This window comes from Petromyzon marinus, chromosome 66 (genome assembly GCF_048934315.1).
Source record: "Petromyzon marinus isolate PM22_M1 ecotype Great Lakes invasive population chromosome 66, UKy_Petmar_22M1.pri1.0, whole genome shotgun sequence".
Classification (NCBI taxonomy): domain Eukaryota; kingdom Metazoa; phylum Chordata; class Hyperoartia; order Petromyzontiformes; family Petromyzontidae; genus Petromyzon; species Petromyzon marinus.
The window spans coordinates 6,511,103-6,536,471 of record NC_133732.1 but is presented as its reverse complement, the minus strand read 5'-3'; the positions used below and the strand labels follow the sequence as shown (position 1 = coordinate 6,536,471).

Genomic DNA, 25,369 nt, shown 5'->3' with positions numbered 1-25,369 from the left:
CCCTGATTAATTGGTTGTGTTGGGTGGTGGGGGTGGCGGGTTTAATGACACCACATTTATATTTTTGCGATCTAACCCAAACAAAAAAACAGTCCAGTATATCATCGATTATACAGGAGATCATGGATCATACAGTATATAATCAGTTATACAGTAGGGGGTGGAAGGGTGCGCCGGATTTTCAAAAACGCCGTATAATTAACACTAATCATTATTTAAAATAGCTTTTTGCACTTTCTTAAATTACATTATGTTTGTAGGTGTTGTGTGTGTGTATTAAAATTCGTTTACTGTGTTAATTGGCATAAATGAACATACAAATAGACACAAATAAATATCCTGCTTTAAAAAGTTACCATATATACTGTACCGTACTTACCACTCCAATCTCAAAGACTTGGCATCACGGGGTGATGTAAATACGTGCAGTATTTTCATTGTTGAACTTGTAAATAAATAAATGACCTTTCTTTTGAACTAATAACTGCAGGCCAGCACACAGCTCGACATTGCCACTTGGCTCCCGAACAACATATCGCCATCATGCGCAAGAATGGCGTAAAATCGTCATCACCATCATCTGCGACGCGCGTCTGAGTGTCAATCCTGGGGGGTTCACTCCCCCCCCCCCGCACCGACCTCCCCTCCCCCACAACCCCACAAACAGCCAGACTCATTAAGCCCCCCCCCCCCGTCCCTCTCTCGCATTGAATCGGAAATCGTTCTGTAAGTTTACCGTGACCAAAAGAAAAATATGCCAACGTTAGAACGTCACTGCTGTCGTTGGTGGCGACTCGTCGTTTTATCTCTCGCCCCCCCCTTACCCCCTTTGCCGCCAAGTCTAACCAAACTGTCGCAATTTGCGTTTCGTGAAAACCTGCAGCCGACGACGACGATTGCGGCGGCGACGTCGGCGACGACGACGTCGGCGACGACGACGACGCTGCAAAAGAATCGGAACCGCCGTGCGACGAGTGCGGGAAGGGCGGAGCCTTCGAAGTGATGAAGACGGACGAAGCGCAGCGCGGTGGCAAGACGCGGGGAACCTGCAAGCGGTGCGGGAAGGTGGCGGAAGGCGCCGCGCCGTGCGCGGTGGCGGTCGCCGCCGACGAGAGGAAGCTCGCTTGCAAGGAGTGCGGCAAGGAGTTTACGACGCATCGCGACTTGAACACGAACTCCATCTCGCATACGGGGGAGTATGTGCACACGTGCGAGGAGTGCGAGAAGGGGCTCTCGAAGACTCCTGCGGAGGCGGCGGCGGCGGCGGCGGCAGTGGCGCCGCCGACGAAGAAGAAGCGCTGCCGGGCGCGCGCCGGCGAGAGGCCGCACACGTGCGCCGAGTGCGGCAAGAGCTTCTCGCGGCAGTCCAACCTGGAGCTGCACTCGAGGACGCATGCGGCCAGGAAGTCGCACGAGTGCACCGAGTGCGGCAAGACGTTCACGCGCCGCTTCAGCCTGCAGATACACGCGAGGACGCACACGGGCGAGAGGCCGCACGTGTGCGTCGAGTGCGGCAAGGGCTTCGCGGCAAGGGCTGACTTGAACAAGCACGGCAAGACGCACGCCGTTCGGAAGACGCACGCGTGCGCGGAGTGTGGGAAGACGTTCACGAAGCTCTCCAACTTGGAGGCCCACTCCAGGGTGCACAGTCGGGAGAACCTGCACACGTGCCTGGAGTGCGGGAAGAGCTTCTCAAAGCGCTCCACCCTGAACACGCACTCGAGGACGCACACGGGCGAAAGGCCGCACGTGTGCAAGGAGTGCGGCAAGGCGTTCTCGCAGCGCTCCAACCTGGACACTCACTCCCGGACGCACACGGGCGAGAAGCCGCACGTGTGCATGGAGTGCGGGAAACGATTCACGCGCCACTCCAGCTTGGAGATACACTCCCGGACGCACACCGGCGAGAGGCCGCACGTGTGCCTGCAGTGCGGGAAGGGGTTCACGGCCCAGGCCGACTTGAACAAGCACTGCAAGACGCACACGGGCGAGAAGCCGCACGTGTGCGAGGAGTGCGGCAAGAGGTTTTCCAAGCGCTCCAATTTAGAGGCCCATTACAGAACCCACACGGGCGAGAAGCCGCACATCTGCAAGGAGTGCGGGGAGAGGTTTTCGAAGCGCTCCACCTTGGAGAAACACTCGAGGACGCACACGGGCGAGAGGCCGTACATGTGCGAGGAGTGCGGCAAGAGGTTCACGCAGCGCTACAACCTGGAGATGCACTCCAGGACGCACACGGGCGAGAAGCCGCACGTGTGCGAGGAGTGCGGCAAGGGGTTCTCGCAGCGCTCCACCCTGGACAAGCACTCCATCACGCACACGGGAGAGAGGCCGTACATGTGCAAGGACTGCGGGAAGAGGTTCACAACGCGGACTTATTTAAACAAGCATTTTAGGACGCACTCCCATGAGAAGGTGCACATCTGAAAGGGGGTTCGTGTGGGTGGGGGGGGGGAAGCTTTCGACTTGGGTTGCAGAATTACGCACTGGTCAGAGGACGACACGCATGCGTGGATATTTTTTAGGGAGGTTGTTTTCAGGAAAGCTAGTCCTCCACGCTGGGAAGTTGAAAACCTCGAACTGAAAAAGGTGTTATTTCGGATTTAAATCGTGCTTTTTAATTAATTTATTCCCTGACTATAGACAGAGCAGAGGTGTGAATGTATATATTCCATAGGTAGTAACAATCTATTAACAGTAACAATCTATTAACAGCAATGACCAGTGATTTTTTAATGTGTGGGTTCTATGCATGTATCCGTAAATGTTGAACTGATTTTTTTAATGTATCGGAATTTTCTGATTAATGTCTGCTGTTTACCAAGTCTCCCGATCTTGTTGGAGACTCCAGAAGCCAAGCAAGGCTCAGCCTGGATAGTACTCGGTCTCCTCTGCTTATTAACATTCGACTTAAGAACTTTAGGAGATATGAACAAACATGTCCATATGTCCAGTTGCAGCTGTTCGGAATGAGATTCGTAAGTTCAACTGCTGCGCAATAGATGGCGGTGGTGGCACTTACGCCTGCAGAATATGAAGAACCAGTCGCATCTACATCTACAGGAGATTGTGCAACTTTTAATGCCATTCACCGTGTTTAGTGTACACGCCATACGACATATTTGGAATCGACGGGCGTAAAGTTGGACTTTCTAACAAATCGACTTACGAACAGACCTCTGGAACCTAACTCATTCATAAGTAGAGCAGTCCCTATACTTGGATGGGTAATCACCCTTCCCACAACGGGTTGCCATGCAACATAGTTGTCATTGGGCTGTAGCGGGCTATACCGTCACATGAACAGTAGGGGGCAGTGCAGAAAAAAATATGTACATTGTTGTACTGCACTTCTATGTTCGCCCCCCCCCCCCCCCCCCACATATATCCTCCTTGCTATTACCGACGCACAGCTGGACTGGCGTGGTTGAACCGTGGCAGAATGAATGCAATCGCAACCCGTCCAGGCGACATAAACTGGACTCGATTGGATTCAATCCCATGTAGAATGGACAGATAATACTCGTCCGCGCTTGGCTGTATCTTCTTCTGCTGGCGAACCAGGCAGGGTTTATGGAACCTCCTCGATGATACACATGGGAAGGGAAAGTTTTTGCAGAACAAATGATCCTTATGGCGGTACCCCGGGGTACCAAATAATACAAAATGGCCGAGGCAATTAAATATTTTATTTCTGGGACACTTTTTTTTTTCCGGGGGTGTTACTTAACTCCGCGATTGGGGTACCAATCAATCCGAAATCAGGGCTACTCCGCGATGTCGCAATGCCAAGCCAAGCATGAGCATAAAAAAAATCCGTTATCGAAAAATGCAACTTTGAATAGTGCATCGTGCGCAGCTCGTCGAGATGAGTCGATTGCCGCATCGCCGACCACCAACAGACTAAAAACGACTGCATCACGGACATTATGCGAGAGCCGGGGTACTATGGTACCCCGGGGTACCGCCATCAGGTTCACATGTTGCGTTTTCGGTGACCCACCCAACCCACGCTGCCTCGACGGTGGTCAGCGCCGCATGGTGATGTGGTCCCGAGTCTCAGTTTCTGTTCCGTACTTTTGCTCGTTGTTATCGAGCCGTAAAAAAAAACGGGTTGCCGTAATGAGCCGTCGTTCTTGCAGTCGTACTGCGTGGAACCACCGCGTCACCCCGTTCTGTTTAGACGCACGATTCAACATTTTTCTTGTAATTGTCTTTGTTTCAAAAAAATAGACGGGACAAGGTGCCTCCCTTTTTGCTTACGAAGCCTGGGCTTGATCTCCAAACGTTCTTGGCAATGTCCGTTTGCCCATCTCAAAAGCTGGTGCTTTAGAACGTGAACGTTTTTTTTTTACATTTTGTTATTGTTTATGATTGATATTCGTTCTGGGAAATTGCGGTCGCGATTGAACGGTTTTTGAAGTTGGAAATCGAAATTTACGGTCAGACCCCACCTCGATGCGTTGTTGTTCCTGGTGAGGTGAAAGCAGCGTTCATGGGGATGCGTTCCCGACGGCGCTGTGACCAACCTCGAGCGCTTCGTTGGCGTATTGGTAACATCGCCAGTAGTACAGACGGTCAAAGTTATTTCATGCATAAAATAATACGTTTTATATACTGTCCTCATGCGTTCATTCTACTGTACTTTATGCAAGGCTCCAATGATCCCTGTGATCTTAGCTATATCCTCAGTCTAAATCTCCGTGGGTTTGAGCCAGAGACTCCACCCTGGTCTCGCGAGTTCCAGACTGGCTAAACAAATCGGTAAAAAAAAATCGTAACCATGAATTGTGATAATCGAACTGTAGGGGGGTTGTGGTCTGATCGGCTCAGGGCATGCTTTGCTCTCATTGGCTGAATGATAGGCGGCACGGGGGTTCGTTAACCCCAGGCCAGCACTCCTGCTGTATGTTCTCGCATTCGGATGCGCTCTTTAGATTCCAGTGCAGTAGACTCGTGATTATCCGTGCTAATGACCGGGAGGACGTTCCACGGATACAAATATCCATTTTCCGCGGACCTTTATGCCAAAAAACACAAATATAGGTGTGAATTACCGATCGATGATGCACGTGCTCGGTGATAACTTTCCTGCTCCCACCCAGCAGAAGAGTCTGCCCACGAAGTGGACAGCAGGGCCACGCCAATCAACATCAATCTAACTCTGCCCACTGTTGTAAAGATATGGCAACTCCTGTACTGTAGGGGCCGACTGTGTGGATTTCAGATTAACCGGAGCAACATATTTGTTCAATTTAAGCACGTGACTTGTAATAAACATTTCCAAGAATAACAATGTGGAAATGTTTTTTAGATTATTAATTTGGGCTATTGAATTTATGTCAAAATTTCAGGTGTTCAGTTAATCCACAAATAGGATAAACCCACGCGCACGGATAATCGAGAGTCCACTTTATTTTATTTCATTTTTTACTAAAATAATCTCCAGGGCAAACATCGCTATCACTCATTGACGTTCCCTGTGGGGTCGCGCTAAGAGAGGTCTGCCTATATTTCGAGATGAAGAAATTACCCCAATTTTTATTTTGACTGTTTTCCAGGTCGTTAAATCGAGTCCTGATCATTTTTATTCGATGAGAACAATGGGCGGGGGTGAGGTGGGTAGTGGGGGGAGTGTTGTCAATGATCCTCAGAATTCCAATGTATTTAGTTACAACTCCTTGTTGTTGCTTTAGAGCCGGTAGCAAGTGTAAAGTTACTTAGAATGGAATGACTTGTGGTTGTCTAGAAGAGGTATATACAGTTTATCGTTGTCAAACGTATTTATCTATCATTTGATTGTTGAAGGTGGTCCCCTTGAGTTACTTGGTTATTTAGCGTATCACATACTTTTTGTTAGATTTTCATGAATATTTTGTAAGTGCGTATTGTGAGATCGAGGGGCTGATAAATATTATCATGATCTGAATTGTCAACCCTTTGTGTAATAAAATTTTGTTTGAGATCAGCGTTGTTTCAATATCATCTCAGAACTAATTTCTTTATAACTGCTTGTTGGTGTTTGGTTTGTTGTCCTTCCCCCACACGTCCGATTAGCACACCTCCGAAAAAAAGTTCAACATACACTACACTATACACTACATAGTCATCATAGGCCTTTGTGTCTCGAGAGACAATTCTTTTGCACCTTACGAGGTCAGCTGTAAGTTTTGCAGCGTCTAGAATGACTTAGTAGGCCAATCCTTGAGTGACAATCCTTGCCACAGCAATTGCAAGTGAATGCGGTGGCAGCTCCAGATGTATGTATTGCTGTTTCTTTACGTCGCTCCCTCTGGTCTGCCAAGCAGTGTGTATTTTCTCCTCGCCTCTCCTGAGGCCTGTTTTCATATCCTGCTGCCAGCTGAGTCGGTCGCCAGCAGTTTTCTCCCAGGCATTTGGGTTGATGTCGCAGCTCTTCATGTCCCGTTTACAGACATCTTTGAAGTGCAGGACCGGGCGACCATTGGCCCGTGTGCCCGATGCCAGCTCGCCGTACAAGACATCCTTGGGTATTCTGCCATCCTGCATCCGGCGCATGTGTCCAAGCCATCTCAGGCGCCTATGACAGAGTAGAGAGAACGTGCTGGGAATATTGGCCAAGTTGAGGACTGAGGTGTTGGGAATGCGATATTTCCATCTGATACCGAGGATGCGCCTGAGACATCGGAGGTGGAATGTGTTTAGTCGATGTGTTTGATGGGCGTATGTTGTCCAGGGCTCAGACCCATAGAGGAGTGTGCTAAGGACACAGGCCCGATACACCTATACTTTGGTGTTGAACGTTATGGATTTGTTCTCCCACACTCTTTTGGTCAACCTGAACATAGCTGTAGACACCTTCTCAATGCGCTTGTCAATCTCTGTGACAAGGGACAAATTGCAGGTAATGGTGGAACCCAAGTAGGTGAAGTCCTGAACGACTTCCAGGGTGTAGCTGCCAATGTTTATGGAAGGGGTGTCTCTGACATCCTGGCCCATGACATTGGTCTTTTTAAGACTGTCAGGCCAAAGTTGTTGCAGGCATTGGCAAGGTGGTTGATGAGTGTCTGCAGACCTTGTTCTGTGTGAGCTGCCAGCGCGGCATCATCAGTGAATAGGAGTTCTCTGATGAGGACTTTGCGGACTTTGGTTTTGGATCTGAGACGACCAAGGTTGAAGAGTTTGCCATCAGATCTTGTATGGAGAAAGCTCCCTCTTCTGCTGTCCCAAAGGCATGTGTGAGCATAAGTGAGAAAAAGATACCAAACAGTGTTGGGGCAAGCACGCACCCCTGCTTTACACCGCTGAGTATGGGAAATTCCTCTGAGGTGGTGCCGCTGTGCTGTATTGTTCCTTTCATGTTGTCATGGAAAGAAGAGATGACTGCCAGTAGCTTCGTTGGGCAGCCGATCACTTTGAGGAGTTTTAAGAGGCCTCCCCTACTGATGAGGTTAAAGGCTTTTGTAAGATCAATGAATGCCAAGAACAGGGGCATTCTCTGTTCTTGACATTTCTCCTGGAGCTGACGCAAGGAGAAGAGCATGTCAATTGTGGATCTTCCTGCTCTGAAGCCACACTGAGCCTCAGGATACGTCCTCTCAGCTAGTATCTGTAACCTGTTGAGGACCACACGGGCAAAGGTTTTCCCCACGATGCTCAGCAGGGAGATCCCACGGTAGTTATTGCAGTCCCCACGGTCACCCTTGTTTTTATATAGGGTGATGATGTTGGAGTCTCTCATGTCTTGAGTCATTGCTCCTTCCCAGCACTGGCAGATAAGTTCATGGAGTTTTGTGAGGATGGTGGGTTTCGCACATTTCAGTACCTCAGGTGTGATGCCGTCCTGTCCCGGGGACTTGCCGCTGGCTAGTGAGTTGATGGCGTTGTCAAGTTCCTTCAAGGTTGTAACATTGTCCAGTTCGTGTATCGTTGGTAGGGGCTTTACAGCAGCAAGGGCAGCTTCTGACACACCGTTGTCTTGTGAGTAGAGCTTTGAGTAGTGTTCTACCCACCTGGCCATTTGCTCTTGTTTATCAGTGATGATGGCCCCTGTGCTGGATTTAAGGGGGGCAGTCCTCCTGATGTCTGGACCAAAGGCTGTCTTGATGCCTTCATACATGGCACGGATATTACCAGTGTCAGAGGCGAGTTGGATCCTACTGCTGAGGTTCAGTCAGTAGTTGTTGGCGCAGCATCTGGCGGTCGTTTGAGCTGCAGAGCAGGCAGCTTTCAAAGCCCTTAATTATCCTGTACTTGGGACTTGCTTGTACTTCAGGAGCACCATGCGCTTGGCTTGGAGGATGGGTTCCAATATAGCCAGGTGTTCCTCAAACCAGTCTGTGTTCTGTCTTGTCTGCTTGCCGAAGGTATTGATAGCATCTGGTGTGTCGTGTAGGGACTGCTCAAGGCTGTGTTGGAATGATTAAGTGAGCTCTGGGAGGTCTTGGCAGAGTTGATGCGTAGGTAGTGCTTTTGTTTGAGGCGGTGTACCTTGCTGGATACCAGCGAGTGATCAGTGTCACAGACTGCACTGTGGTAGCTGCGTGTGATGAATATTGAGTTGAGGAGGGCTCGTTGGGTGATGACGAGGTCCAGTTGGTGCCAATTAAGAGACCTTGGATGTCTCCATGATACTTTATGGCATGGTTTTGTGAGAAAGAATGAGTTTGTGATACAGAGATTGTGGTATGAACAAAGCTCCAGTAGTCTTTGGCCACTGGCATTCATCTTTCCGATGCCATGATAGCCAAGGCATGTGGGCCACGCGTCGTGGTCAGCCCCAACCCTTGCATTGAAGTCTCCCAACAGAAACATGTGCTCAGAGCTGGGGATTTTGCAAATACTATTGTGAAACTCTTCATATAACTGTTCATGAATCTCCGCAGGTGAGTAGAGTGTTGGGGCGTAGACACTCAGGATGTTTACATGGCCAGAAGCAGTGAGCAGTCCCATGAGCAGAATCCGCTCGGAGCCTGTGGTCGGTGGTTCTATCATGCCAAGGAGCGTGTTTCTGACGGTGAACCCAACACTGCATTGCCTTGGTTTGTTCTGCTGTTTTCCTTGCCAGTAGAAAGTGTAGTCACTCTCGTAGTGAGCCACTGCCAGCAAGCCGGGTCTCCTGCAGTGCTGCAATACCCACATGGAGTCTCGCCAGCTCTCTGTCAATAACTGCAGTCTTGCGGATGTCCTCAATCTGCAATATATCTTCAGAGAGTCCAGAACACATTGTACGTACATTCCAGCTTGCAAAATGAAGGGCTGGAACCTTCTTTCGCTTTGTTTTGCTTTTGTCTGGTGTAGGTGTTGCAGCCCACTTGTTTGGTGATGAACCATAAGCTCCAAGCACCCATTGGAGCATGGAAGCCGTGGCGGGAAAGCACCTTATTGGCCGGGGGCTGCCCAGCTTGAGGCGGTAGCTATCCATTGGGGTGCAATGACCCCTCCCACCGACGATGGCAACCCGTGGCGCCCATTTTTTATGCCAATCTAAAATGAGCTTATAACCCGTGACTGCTGCCATCCGTGTTACTTGGCCACGATTAGGTGGCCGAGGAGGAGTGTCCTCTCCCCATTTTTGCACCTCTTGTTGGCGCAAAGCCCGGGCAGGTTACTCTGGAAATCCTGGGTTGCCCATGCATCAGGATCCCCCCTCGGCCTTGCAGGTGAGGTCCAAAGGAGTGCGTAGCACGACGTTTGGTACCAGTTTGGCTGCAGGGGCTGCCGGGAATGTGCCGCTGTGCGTCACAAAACCGCCTGAGGGGCCCCACTCCTGATTTTCTGTCGGGGTTCACTCCCTTAGCCATTGACTCTCCCGAGACACTCACAAGACAGTGAAAACACCACGTAACCCTGGGAGGGGCCCTTACCAGGTACTGACAGCCGGGCCAGCTGTGCCTGGGACTCACGTAAGGCAGGGTCGTCACGCCCTGAGGTAGTTTATCACAAACTACCCGCTACCATGACATAGTACACTACGCTATACAATACACTATACACGACTATACACTACTATACACGATACTAAATTCTATTCTTTCGAACTACTTTTTGTGTTTAGTTTGTGGTTCTTCACCCACATCTCCAATTAGCACAGATGGCTATGTACGCTGCGAAATAAGTTCAACATCCATACCACACCATACACCACAATACACTATACACTACATTGTACACTATACAATACGCTACGTAATAGTCTGTACACGACTGTACACACTACGATACACGACACTATACAGTACTGTACACTAGACTATGATACACTCCACTACTATAAACTCCACCACTATACTAAATTTAAATTGTATTTCTTTAGAACTGCTTGTGTTTCGTTTGTTGTCCTTCCCCCGCACCTCTGATTAGCACGTTTGGTTACATACGGCGCGAAAGAAGTTCAACATACATAGACTACATATATTATATACTACATACCACACTATGCACTACACTACATACTACACTATGCACTACACTATACACTACACTATACACTACATATTACACCATGTGCTACATACTTCACTATACACTACATACTGCACTATATACTACACTATATACTACACTACATACTACACTATACACTACATTTCGATTTAAAGCTTTCGTGACTGCAATGATTCATCTTCTTTGGTTCTTTCGGTAAAGTCACGTAGAAACATACATAGACGTGACTTTACCGAAAGAACCAAAGAAGATATACACTACATATTACACCATGTGCTACATACTACACTATACACTACATACTGCACTATATACTACATACTACACTATACACTACATATTACACCATGTGCTACATACTTCACTATACACTACATACTGCACTATATACTACATACTACACTATACACTATCTACTACACTACATACACTATACACTACATATTACACCATGCGCTACATACTACACTATACACTACATACTGCACTATATACTACACTACATACTACACTATACACTACATTTTACACCATGTGCTACATACTACACTATACACTACATACTGCACTATATACTACACTACATACACTATACACTACATACTGCACTATATACTACACTACATACACTATACACTACATACTGCACTATATACTACACTACATACTACACTATACAATACACTATGCACTACACTATACACTACATATTACACCATGTGCTACATACTACACTATACACTACATACTGCACTATATACTACACTACATACACTACACACTAACATCGATTATCCGGCTGCTTCCAACATTATCTGGCGGTGCCGGGCCGATCCGGCGAAACCGCTCCGAAGGCTGTAATCCAGTCTGGCAATCGTCAAACACAATAATCATGTTTGTGTTGAAACGAGAGCCTCGTAGGTAGCAACTACGTACACCATCAACCCCGTGATGCGGAATTTCCCGAGGTTTGAGTGGTAAGTACGGTCCAGTAAACACTGCGACTTTTACACAGGATATTTTTTCACAGAGTAGTATTCACGATTTAAAACGCAAAAAAAACCCCACAGATTTCCTGGAAAATTTTATCGCGTAATTTACGAAGCACTCTGGAATCTCCGTTATTCTGTTTCCTATTCGATATTAAATTAAACACAATTTAAAACGCAAAAAAAACAGATTTGCTGGAAAATTTTCTCGCATAATTTACTAAGCACTCTGGAATCTCCGTTATTTTATTTCCTATTCGGTATTAAATTAACCCCCCCCTCCTCTCTATCAGACATCACCACCCACCCCACCTATCAAAGAACTCGACAGAACCACCACCACACCCACACCCCACGCTGTTTTGGGCGCATTCATTAGATCCAAATGGCGTTACATAATTATCACCCGGGGCTGAGTAACATATTCTTTGGGTATTTCGGTAAATCTTCTTTGGTTCTTTCGGTAAAGTCACGTAGAATGAGAATAAAATAATAAATTGATAATATTGTGTTATTTTATTTTATCAATTTATTATTTTATTCTCATTCTACGTGACTTTACAGAAAGAACCAAAGAAGATGAATCATTGCAGTCACGAAAGCTTTAAATCGAAATTTATTTCGGTAAAGTCACGTAGATAGGTACAAATTAATAAAACATTTTTTTAAATAAATATAAACCAAAAACCACGACGTTTCGATCGCAACCCAAAGCGATCGCCATCAGGAGGAAAGAAGGGGAAAGCTTCTGAATGCAGACTTTTATAGGGTGTAGTCCTAGGGTCATACACGAAGTAGGCGGGGCTAGTGATGTTAATGTAAGTAACCTAGTTGCTGTACTTCCATGTACATATTGTAACTTCGTGGCCTTTAGCGTGGCAGCAGATGCGACTATTCGTCCAACTTATTTTGCTGCAATATTTTACACGCGAATTCTAAACGTTCGCTGTGGATTTTGTTTTGTTTTATTTCGCTTTCAGTTTCATGTATTATTAGGTGTAGCCCTGTGAGCCGTTCGGCTCTCGAATCGGGTGCAACCGCAACAAACAAACAAAAACACGAACAAGAAAACATCTTAAAGTGACTATGCGCAAACAGAAAAATCCAGGAAAAAAACCCAGCAAAGTCTTCTAGAAAAAAAGCAGCGTACATCAACGCTGTGTGCAAAAATCCCAGTGAGATGCAAGCCAAACAATAACAACCATAAGACATATTCTTGGTTCTTTCGGTAAAGTCACCACGTAGAAGGGAAACAATCAAATAGTAAAAATATAAAACAATAAAATTATCACGACGTTTCGACTGCAACACAATCATCATCATTTTCTTGCTGTGGTTTTCACACCTGATGACGATTGCTTGTGTTGCAGTCGAAACGTCGTGAGAATTTTCTTGTTTTATATTTTTATTATTTTATTGTTTCCCTTCTACGTGGTGACTTTACCGAAAGAACCAAGAATATGAATCTCTACAGTCACGAAAGCTTTAAATCAAAACCATAAGACAATTTAGATTAAAGTTATCACTCTAACTCTGCTACAACAAACGAACATGGCTAAACCAAAACGTTTTCGAAATCGAAATTTTGATTTAAAGCTTTCGTGACTGCAGTAATTCATATTCTTAGTTCTTTCGGTAGTCATTATTTTGTTGTTTCCCTTCAACGTGACTTTACCGAAAGAACTAAGCATATGTTTTCGAAATCGCCAAGCTATAAAAGCAACAGTGATCATAGGAACTGTGATTGAAATTTTAACAATAAACGATACACCGTAACATGTACTACCAAACTGCGGCCAATGCTGGCTGCATGAGTCACTCCATAAGAGCAGGAGTATCAGTAGGAATTATCCGCTGGAGCACGTCTCGAGACATTCGTCTTGTCTCGCATCTCGCCGTCTTGTCTCGCGTCTTGTCCCGCATCTCGTCGTCTTGTCCCGCGTCACGTATCTCGTCGTCTTGTCTCGCATCTTGTCTTGCATCTCGCCGTCTTGTCCCGCATCTCGTCGTCTTGTCCGCGTCTCGTATCTCGTCGTCTTGTCTCGCGTCTTGTCCCGCGTATCTCGTCGTCTTGTCTCGCATCTCACCGTCTTGTCTCGCATCTCGTCGTCTTGTCCCGCATCTCGTCCTTGTCTCGCATCTCGCCGTCTTGTCCCGCATCTTGTCTCGCATCTCGCCATCTTGTTCCGCATCTCACCGTCTTGTCTCGCATCTCGTCCTTCTTGTCCCGCGTCTCGCCGTCTTGTCCCGCATCTCGTCGTCTTGTCCCGCATCTCGCCGTCTTGTCTCGCATCTCGCCGTCTTGTCCCGCATGTCGCCGTCTTGTCTCGCATCTCGTCGTCTTGTCCTGCGTCTCGTCGTTTTGTCTCGCGTCTCGTCCCGCATCTCGCCTTCTTGTCCCGCATCTCGCCTTCTTGTCGCGCATCTCGTCGTCTTGTCCCGCATCCCGCCGTCTTGTCCCGCATCTCGTCGTCTTGTCCCGCATCTTGTCGCCCTGTGCGTGGTCGCTGCCGCTGCTGCGTTGGGAGGCGACGCGCAGAGGTTGGGTGGTGAAATTCACTCAAGACGCCGACATTCACTCTCTGTCTGTGTCTCTGGTATCGTGTTCACGAGTGGTGAATTCACGCAAGACGCCGACATTCACTCTCGGTGTGTCTGGTATCGTGTTCAGGAGTGGTGAAATTCACTCAAGACGCCGACATTCACTCTCTGTCTCTCACACTGTGTTCACGAGAGGTGAATTCACACTCACACCGCCATTCACTCTCTCTGTGTCTCTCTCTGGTACCGTGTTCACTGCTGTCACGAGTGGTGAATTCACACTCACACCGTCATTCACTCTCTCTCTGTGTCTCTTTCGCTCCGTGTTCACTGTTGTCACGAGTGGTGAATCCACACTCACACCGCCATTCACTCTCTCTCTGTCTCTCTCACACCCTGTCCACTGCTATCACGAGTGGTGAATTCACCTCCTGTAGCGTGTTGAAGCAAAGCAAAATTTGACTTCACTGTAGGAGACGTGATTCGCACGGTTTGGCTACGTACGGCGCAAAAGAAGTTCAACAAACGTCCATGATAAGCACGCACTAACAAATATAATTCTACGTCTAAATATATTTTGTGTGGGGTGGTCTTTGTATCCCCCCCCCTTCCTTCCAGATGACTTCTCAATTTCAATTGCCGCTCGTCAAACAAGAGTGCGACGACTCACGCGCCGGGACGTGGCCGCGCGTGGAGGTGAAACGTGAAGAGGACGAAGCTGATGATGATGATGCTGATGATGATGTTAACGCCGGTGAGCCTCTGTCCTCTGTGTCTACCACTTTGCCCCCCCCCCCCCCAGGGCCGGATGAAAGCGTGGGGGGCTTTAGGGGGTACGGCCAGCTGGAGGGCCTCCAGAGATCAAGTGGTGAACGGTTACTTCGTTTGTGAACGCTGAATTTTATTTGTTATTAGCCTCGTAAAAAATACAATTTTAGTTGTCTTTAACTTTGTTTGCATTTTCGACAATATTACTTGGGGGGGGGGGGGGCTCACAGTACCTGTAGCCCAGGGGACTACAAAATCTTAATCCGGCCCCTGCCCCCCCCTCTCATCGCTTCTTAATCCTCCGCACCGCCACCTTCGTGAGTTCCCCCGCTCGGAGAGAAGTCCATTTCTGGCCCACAATTTGCCCTGCGACGCGCGCCACGGTGGACCTGGAGATATTGACGACCTCGCACGAGCATGCAGGAGGTCGTGGGGTTCGATCCCGACCCCCCGGCGCCTGTACCCAGTAGACTCTCGATTATTATCCGCGCTCACGGCGGGGAGGACTGCCGCGCAGATAATTCAAAATCGCGGATAGTCCATCAAAAATATAACCGTCTCCCGCGGATTTTTATATGCCAAGAGCCACTAATGTCGGGATAAATTGCGTTTAAGTGTCTCTGCCATTGCACAGTTTTCGTAAATTAAAACTCACAAAATGAATGATCGGATAAATCACTCGGAAATGAAGCACAACTGACGATTGCGATTGTTACTCTTTCGATTCAGAACGAATACTGACGACGATCGACTGATCGATGGGCGTGCTCAGTGATGGTAACTCTTTCCTGGCTCCCCCCCCCCCCCCCAGCAGAAGGCTCAGCTCACTAAGTGGATGACAGCAGAGCCACGCCAATCAACATCAATCCAACTCCGCCCACTGTTGTAAAGATATGGCAACTACTGTGCTGTAGAGGCAATCGCGTGGATTTGGGATTAACCGGAGCAACGTATTTGTTCGGTTTGAGCACCATGTGGCTTGTAACAAACATTTCCAAGAATAACAACGTTTAGTTGTTTATAGCTGCGGTTCATCCGCAAATCGGATAAACCACAAGCGCGGATAATCGAGAGTCGACTGTACAAGGCCAAAGAAGTACACAGAGACTGGTGCCTTTCCTCTTTAGCTTCCTTTGTTACTGAAAGCATGAATCTCACAGACTTGGGCTCTTGTTCAATAACAATAATACGAATCGACTTATTTATCCAGGAGAGGCACACTGAGTCTTCCTTCGTACTACTGTTCCCACATTGGGATTTTTAAGAAAATAATGTTTTCAGCCAATGAATCTAGGTCTCATGCGTGCGACAGCTCCTAAGAGTCCTCACGTGCACACCGGTTTCGCGATCACATCATCATCATACACGTTCTCTTGTCTCTTGCACTGGCTACCAGTCCAGTATCGAGTGGACTATAAACTTTTTTTTTTTACCAGGTAAGGGCCCACTGAGCTGTTGCTATGTAGCTCTTTTTCAGAAGCGACCTGGCTATCGCAAACGCGACCTCAACGAAGTGGCTTATCATTATTGTCGCGTTGGAATTTACAGCAGCAGCCGAATACTCTCTTAAACGTGTGACGTTGATTCTAATTGCGAAGGGGAAAAACCGGAGGACCCGGAGAAAAAATTCACGTGAACACGGGAAGAGAGAGACACACAAACTCCAAATACAGTAGACTCTTGATTATCCGTGTGCGGTTTATCCGATTTGCGGATTAACCGCACACCTGAGATTTTTATGATAATGTTTTTTTTTTCCCTTCAAGCCCAAATGAATCGTCTAAAAACAGTTATACATTGTTATTCTTGGAAATAGTTGTTACAAGTCACGTGTTATCACTGAGCACGTGCACCATCCATCGGTTGATCGTTACTATTTGTTACTATTCATTCTCAATTTATATTATTTTGGTCTCAATTTATACCTATATTATTGTTTTTTGGCATAGAGATCCGTGGAAAATGGATATTTTTTGGGATTATCTGTGATTTTGAACTATCCACGGCCACCCTCCCCGTCTTTAGCGCAGATAATCGAGAGTTCCACTGTAAACGAGTCTACTGAAATCGAGAGGAGTCTACTATAATCGAAAGTCCTACCGTAATCGAGATTCCTACTGTAATCTCCGCCTGTCCCCTTTTTCTTCTAACCAATCCCCTCTGCTGCTCCCCTTCTCACAGCCTTCCAACGGACCGAGGCCCCCAACCCTTCCCTCTTTCTAAAATCTCCCCGCCTTCTTTCAAACCTTCCAACCAATCGCCATCTGGCAAGCTGCATCATCATTGTCACAGCTATCCTGGTGCATTTGCGCCCTCCCCCCCGACAAGGTCGTAGCGGTTATAGAATTTTTACGCTATCCATCTCACCCCCTCCCACCCCCCCCCCCCCCCCCCCGTATGTCCTACCAAAGACGCTATCCAAGAATGGTCTACCATCCTTGCATACGCATGCTCAGACCCTCCCATCCACCATTAACGCGGGTGCATTCTCTACCTTCACAGTTCGGGATCAGGGGATTGTTAAGGCCGAGGGAGTGATTGAAAGGCCGGAGGAGAGACCACTGTGTCTGAGCTCTCAAGGCCACAGCTTCGCTGACACGGAACCACCAGAGGAGGACGCCGGTCGAGGTGAGATCCCTTTCCCCAACGGAGAAAATTAAATGCTCTGTCGCTCTTATCACCGGTTATATTTACAGGGTGCTTCAAAAAAATGTTAACACTTCCGAGAATTTGCAACAGTACCACAATAAGTGTGCTGCTGCCTCCGGGCTCAGGAGACCACCTGGAGAAGATTTCGAGGCACGTGTTGACAATGATGGCGGAAAAGTGGAGACTATTTGACTTGTTGAAGCTATTAACATTGCATTTGTTAAATTTCGATTTAAAGCTTTCGTGACTGCAATGATTCATCTTCTTTGGTTCTTTTATCAATTTATTATTTTATTCTCATTCTACGTGACTTTACCGAAAGAACCAAAGAAGATTGCATTTGTTGTCATGCTACAGTGTATTATCCGTTATTTTTCCATTAAAAACGATAGTCCCATGTAAGTGTTAAAAAATATTTTAAACCACCCTGTATATCGCAGTCATGATCTCACCTTGAACAAAAACGGTGGGTACCGCATCGCTCAGCGCTTTCTTATGCGCTTCTGCGGCCGCCTGGAACGGCTCTTCCCTTCTGATAATAGGAAGCCACTGTGAGCTTTGCACTTTTAAATCATCATAATTTAGATTGACAAACTAATTTCTTTAGCACTGCTTTTTCTCTCTAGTTTGTTGTCCTTCCCCCGCACCTCCGTTTGGCACGGTTGGCTACGTACGGCGCGAAAGAAGTTCAACGTACACACGCGGCGTGGTCAACGCCACCACAACTCTCGGCCGCCTTTATCTCCCCAGCGCAGATGCTTTAAACTCTGCACCGGACACTCGTGTTGAGGCCGAGCATACTTGCAACAGGCGTGCGTGCGTATAACACCTCGAGCCTACAAATCACCACCACCCCCCTACCCCATTTTGCGTCACGTTTGAAAAATGTCGCGGCAGGCGAAGGAATGGGGGCAGACGAGGCCGAGCGGGCGGGGCGGCCCCTGCGAGGCTGCGTGGGGCACGGAAAGAAGCCGGGAGGCCCCGCGTCGCGCGGCCGCAGGGGTGCGCCCGCCGACGAGAAGCCGCGCTCGGCCGCAGCGTATGGAGGGCAGGATGCCACTGCAGCCACCGCCGCCGCGGCGGGCAAGTCGGGAGGGCCGGAAGGGACGAGGCGTGCCGGCGAGAAGCTGCACGCGTGCGGGCAGTGCGGCAAGGGCTTCACGCGGCGCTGCAATCTCGAGACGCACCTGAGGACGCACACCGGCGAGAACCCGCACCCGTGCCCGGAGTGCGGCAAGGGGTTCACGGCACGCGCTGAACTGACGAAGCACTCGCGGACGCACACGGGCGAGAGGCCGCACGCGTGCGGGGAGTGCGGCCGGGGGTTCTCGAAGCGCTGCAATTTAGAGACGCACTCGCGGACGCACACGGGCGAGAGGCCGCACGCGTGCGCCGAGTGCGGCCGGGGGTTCTCGAAGCGCTCCACCTTGGAGGCGCACTCGAGGACGCACACGGGCGAGAGGCCGTACATGTGCGACCGGTGCGGCAGGAGGTTCACGCAGCGCTACAACCTGGAGACGCACTCGAGGACGCACACGGGCGAGAGGCCGCACGTGTGCGACGAGTGCGGCAAGGGCTTCTCGCAGCGCTCCACCCTAAGTAAACATTGCGCGACGCACACGGGCGAAAGGCCGCACGCGTGCGCGGAGTGCGGGAGGAGGTTCACGCAGCGCTACACTCTGGAGATGCACTCGAGGACGCACACGGGCGAGAAGCCGCACCTGTGCAACGAGTGCGGGAAGGGGTTTTCCCAGCGATCCACTCTGAATAAACACTCCATAACGCACACTGGGTAAATGCCACGCGTGTTCTCGGGGTTGTGGGGAAGTTTTTGCACAACGAACTAAACTATTTTTTTTGTTTTGAGTGAGCCGTTGCGTGAAGTAGCACTTTTTTCAGAAGCGACCTGGCCATCGCAAATGATAGCTCGGCGAAGTGGCTCAGCATCGCGTGGAAATTTTACAGCAGCCAAATCATCTAAATGCGTTTTGATTTAAAGCTTTCGTGACTGCAGTAATTCATATTCTTAGCTCTTTCGGTAAAGTCACGTTGAAGGGAAACAATAAAATAATAAAAAATATATAAAACAATAAAAATTCTCACGTTTCGACCATAACGGTCGTCATCAGTGACGTCATCAGTGACGACCGTTATGGTCGAAACGTGAGAATTTTTATTGTTTTATATATATTTTATTATTTTATTGTTTACCTTCAACGTGACTTTACCGAAAGAGCTAAGATTATAATCTAAATGCGTGTTTGCAAATGTGGGGCGGGAAAAATCCACACTACCACGGGGAGAGAGACACACGCAAATTCCAAATATAATAAGCAGGCGTCGTCAGGGTTGAGGATCAAACCCACGACCTCCTGCATACCAGGCGAGGGAGATAACATCTCCTAGCCACTGTGGCGTTCGATCAGATTTAAAGACGCATTCTCGAACAAGCGACTGGTAACAAGCCACGGGCATGCACAGAGTGCGGGGAACGGCTTGACGATGCGTGCGTAGTTAAATGATCATTCCAGAACACGGAACTGGTCAGAAGCCTCACATCTGATCAGAGAGTGTGGGATGGGAGTCTACAAAATATAAACTACTACTTGAGACACCACAGCAGGTACAAAGATTGTGGGAAGGAGGTTTTAACACACAGGCTTTCTCGACCAATATCCATAATACTAGCAACGAATTGGCACGTTCTGTTTACGTGATACTAAACCTTACTAATTGGCTGTGTCTGGTGGTGGCTGGTTTAACGACACATTTATATATTTACACGATCTAACAAAAAAAACGTATTATGAAGCAGGTTTTCCCGGATCGTTCTTATAAGTAGTGGGTTACAGAGCACATGCTAAATGGGATATTTGAATGTCGGCATTTCCCTTTCGATTCAAAGCAATGTTGACTAAGTTTATTTCTCGGTGGTATGAAACTGTAAAAAGTAATTTAAAAAATATACGTACATAAACATGATTTGAAAATAATGCCTATAAACATGGTGTGTGATTCATGTATTGTAAGCATATGTGTTTATATGCGTGTGTTATGTATGTGGGGAGCGGTAGTGTAGCGGTTAGCACTACGAACGCGGCGACCCGAGTTCGATTCCCGCTCACGGCCAACACCGGTGACGATTATCTGAACTGGTGCCGGGCCCTCCCCTAGATCGACTCAGCCTTAAATGAGTACCTGGTGTAGCGGTGCGTAGTAAACATCGTCACTAGAGACAAAGGCGGCCAGGCGTGGTGTTGGCCACCCATGCCCTCGTGTGCCAAACCGGCCTTAATAGGCGCTCGCTAACAGCACTTGCCCCAACAGTCTGTTCAGGCTATACGGGGAATCCTTGCGTGATATATAGTGTACATATTGTAATCAAAAGTATATATAGTTTCCACACGTATGTACGTGTGTGATGACTCGGGCGTTTGTACGAATAGGCGAGGCATCATCAGAATGATTTCGATGTCAGGACAGGCGATCGTCAAGGTTGTATTTTGTCTCCCACACCACTCAATGTTGTGCTTGACTCTAAATTCACGAACACCGCGTGTATGTGTCATATAGGACTCCGGAGACAGCTATAGAGGCACCTTTATTTACTCGTACTCAACACTATTTCGACCCACTCGGCGCATGACGCAACGCTGACCGTCAAGCTCGACGGAGCGAACTGCCTGGATATCTGGCTGACTATCCAGCAGTGGCGACGTCGGGCGATGACAAGGACGGCAGCGAGGACGCCAGCGAGGACGGCGAGACGACTTCGATTCCCACCGACAGCCCCGAGCCCCGACTCTCACCCCCCTTTTATCCTTGCAGCGTGGCCAGGCACCGCCTGGCCACGCCCCCTTTCTGGAACTCTCTGGCGGGTTCTCGGGGCACCCAGATGGATCCCCTCAATGACCCTTGCCCTAGTTCCTCCCCCTCTAGCGACGCTCACGTGTGTGCCTGTCTGCTGCTCTTTATGTGCGGACTGTTTGAACACCCACGGTTGCCACTTGCGGCCGCCAGTTGGCGCCGCTACACTACACATGTACGTTGAACTTGTTTCGCACCACCGTACGTAGGCAACCGGAGGTGCGGTCGTGGGGGGGGGGAAGGACAACAAACTGAACACGACAACAAGTAGTTCTAAAGAAATACGTTTTTTCTTGTTCCATGGCTGAGCCAAAAGCCGCCGCTGCTGCTGCTGCGCGTATGAGCGGAGTTCGTGTGATGATTGTTTATGCTCCTTGATGAGATCAGCAGCAGCAAAGTAATTGTGGTTCGTATGTAGCCAGCACTTTGTGTTTAATGAGCGCGATCTTAATAATGACAGTTGAATTTATATAGCGGCTTTTCATCAAGGATGTCAAGGCGCTGTATAGGACACAGCAGCAGCAGACACGGCATGAAACTAATTTTCTATTAGATGTCACAAAAATCATTTTCCTAAATTAACTAAACGTTTAACAAGCGGGAGCGTATATATGAATCGGTTTTAAGACGCATTCTAAAAATGTAATTCCACGTTTGCAGAGCTTCCCTGATATCTGGTGGGAGAGCGTCTCGCACGGGGAAAAAGTCTGTCATCCATAAGACCGAAGAAGGCCTGGGAATGCAGAAAGAATGCTGACTGGTGTAGGCCAATAAGTTTCAAGTACAATGCGTAGATTATACCACAATTTCATTTTCATTTAATTGCATGTATTAGGTATAACCGCGTGAGCCATGCGGCTCTTGACTCGGGTGCAACCGCAACAAAACAAAAACATGAACAAAGAAACATCTTAAAGTGACTACACGCAACAGAAAAATCCTGGAAAAAACAGCGAAGTCTTCCGGGAAAAAAAACGCCGCATTTCAACGCTGTGTGCAAAAAAATCCCAGTGGGATGCAAGTCAAACAATAACAACCATAAGACAACATGGCTAAACCAAAAGGCGAACGCTACAAAGACAATACACGCTTGCAGAGCATTTGTAGCTCAGGGGTGAGCAACGATATCATGGGAAACCTTTTTGCGAATACCATGGCATCATAGGAATCATGGTATTCTGGCAATAAGGTATCCCAATGGCATCATAGGAATCATGGTATCATACTGACAAAAATATCCCATGGCATCATAGGAATCATGGTATCATACTGGCAATAAGGTATCCCAATGGCATCATAGGAATCATGGTATCATTACTGCCAAAAATGTATCCCATGGCATCATAGGAATCATGGTATCATACTGGCAATAAGGTATCCCAATGGCATCATAGGAATCATGGTATCATACTGCCAAAAATGTATCCCATGGCATCATAGGAATCACGGTATCATAGGAATCATGGTATCATACTGGCCATAAGGTATCCCAATGGCATCATAGGAATCATGGTATCATAGGATTCATGGTATCATACTGCCAAAAATGTATCCCATGGCATCATAGCAATCATGGTATCATACTGGCAATAAGGTATCCCAATGGCATCATAGGAATCACGGTATCATACTGTCAAAAATGTATTCCATGGCATCATAGGAATCACGGTATCATAGGAATCATGGTATCATACTGGCCATAAGGTATCCCAATGGCATCATAGGAATCATGGTATCATAGGAATCTTGGTATCATACTGACAAAAATGTATTCCATGGCATCATACTGGCAATGAGGTGCCCCATGAAATGTACTCGTAATGGCAAAACTCCACGACTCCAGGAAGTGGCCCCGAAGCTTGCCATAACGTAAGGGGCCGTGGTTATTTACAGCCAACGTCAGTTGAGCGTGGACAATTATACCCAAGCCGAAACATAACGTGCAAAAAAGATGGTTTACAAATATATTTTTAATGATAGAATATAGTATTGTCATCAGTATGACATACATATACCAAGTTTGCAGTCGATACCACACTGGAAAGTGGGTTAAAATTGAGTTACAAGATTTGAGGCTACGACAACAACAGAGTTAATAGAAAGCGTGTAATAATAATAAAAAAATAGTTTAGAATACCGTGGAAATGTCTGCCTAGTTGCCGCCCTGTTCTCCACTCATCCCTCCCTCCACTCCTCCCTCATCCTCCCTCCCCCCACTCCTCCCTTAACCTCTCGTCCTGCCACCAACCTCCTCGTCACCCTCCACTCCTTCCTCCCTCCATTCCTCCCTGCCCCTCTCCACTCCTCCCTCCTCCTCCCCCCCTCCACTCCTCCCTCCCCTCTCCAATCCTCCTCCACTCCTCCCTCCACTCCTCCACTCCTCCCTGCCCCTCCTCCCTTCCTCCACTCCTCTCTCCCTCCACTCCTCCCTCCCTCCACTCCTCCCTCCACTCCATCCCTCCCTCCCTCCACTCATCCCTCCCTCCACCCCTCCCTCCCCGTCCACTCATCCCTCCCTCCACTCCTCCCTCCCCTCTCCGCTCCTCCCTCCACTCCTTCCTCCCTCCACTCCTCCCTCCCTCCACCCCTCCCTCCCTCCACCCCTCCCCCCTCCCTCCACTCCTCCCTCCCTCCCTCCACTCCTCCCTCCCTCCACTCCTCCCCCTCTCCACTCATCCCTCCCTCCACTCCTCCCTCCCCTCTCCACTCCTCCCTCCCTCCACTCCTCACTCCACTCCTCCCTCCCTCCACTCCTCCAGTCCTCCCTCCCCTCTCCACTCCTCCCTCCACTCCTCCCTCCTCCACTCCTCCTCCACTCCTCCCTCCCCCCTCCCTCCACTCCTCCCTCTCCTCCCTCCCCTCTCCGCTCCTCCCTCCCTCCACTCCTCCCTCCCCTCTCCGCTCCTCCCTCCACTCCTCCCTTCTCGTCGAGCCGTTCCGGAGGAGAAGGGGGGGGGTGGTGGTGTTTTTTTTTGTTTGGCGGCCGGCGGGAATTTCACCGAAGATTCGCCGAGGAAGGTGAATTCACAGCCACGATTCACGTCTCTCACCCACGATTCACGTCTCTCCCACTGCAATGTCCATTTCGCTCACCCCACCCAGCCCACCCACCCCCGCCTGTCTTCATCATCATCAGCAGCAGCAGTAGCAATGTCGTCGTCATCTTTAACCCGGGAGTCCATCCCCTTTGTTGTGACGAATCCTGCCGCTCGCTAGCAGCACTTGCCCCTACAGCCCTGCTAGAGGCTACACGGGGGTCCTTTGTCTTTGTCTCCTTCATCTGAGCTGCTGCTGCTGCTACTCGCTACTAACAGCACTTGCCCCTACAGCCCTGCTAGAGGCTACACGGGGGTCCTTTGTCTTTGTCTCCTTCATCTGAGCTGCTGCTGCTACTCGCTACTAACAGCACTTGCCCCTACAGTCTGTTAGAGGCTACACGGGGGACCTTTGTCTTTGTGTGTTCATAGGTGCTGCTGCTACTCGCTACTAACAGCACTTGCCCCTACAGCCTGCTAGAGGCTACACGGGGGGGGGGGTCTCCTTTGTATTTGTGTGTTGCGGGGGAGCGGTGGTGCAGCGGTTAGCGCACAGAAGCCCTCCGAAGCCAGTGACGATGTTGACCTGAACCGGTAACCTGGGACTCACATCCCCTAGGTCGACTCGGCCTCAAACGAGAGTTACCTGGCGCTGTGTGTGGTGTAAAACATCGCTACTGGGGGAGACAAAGGCGGCCGGGCGTGGTGGTGCTGCCCCCCCCTCCCCCCACCACCTCGTGTTGCCACAGTTGCCGGCCTTCATAGGCGCTGCTACTCGCTGCTCACAGCCACTTGCCCCTACGGCCTGTTGGAGGCTACCCGGGGGAGCTTCGTCTTCGTCTGTAGGTGCGGCTACTTGCTACTAACAGCACTTGCCCCAACAGTCTGTTAGAGGCTACACGGGGGATCTTTGTCTTTGCCTCTTTCATAGGCACTGCTGCTGTTACTCGCAAACAACACTTGCCCCCACAGCCTGTGTTAAGACTACACGGGGGATCTTTTTTCTTTGTTTCCTCTCTAGGCGCGACTGCTATTAGCGAACAACACTCACCCCTGCAGCCTGTTAAGAGACTACACGGGGGACCTTTGCCTTTG

The 25,369-nt window shown here is 48.9% G+C and overlaps 1 protein-coding gene across 1 annotated transcript in view; it reads left to right on the top strand.

Annotated features, from left to right (window-relative positions):
* The window catches only part of LOC116956574 (uncharacterized), a 45,257-nt gene that overhangs the window by 13,088 nt on the left and 6,800 nt on the right, over positions 1 to 25,369 (top strand). The window contains exons 6-12 of the mRNA XM_076054542.1: positions 884 to 2,424; positions 13,842 to 13,955; positions 14,574 to 14,709; positions 17,226 to 17,351; positions 18,270 to 19,164; positions 21,201 to 21,321; positions 24,096 to 24,257. Of these exons, the coding sequence (XP_075910657.1) occupies positions 884 to 2,424; positions 13,842 to 13,955; positions 14,574 to 14,709; positions 17,226 to 17,351; positions 18,270 to 19,164; positions 21,201 to 21,321; positions 24,096 to 24,257 (3,095 nt within the window). The remainder of the gene's footprint in view (positions 1 to 883; positions 2,425 to 13,841; positions 13,956 to 14,573; positions 14,710 to 17,225; positions 17,352 to 18,269; positions 19,165 to 21,200; positions 21,322 to 24,095; positions 24,258 to 25,369) is intronic.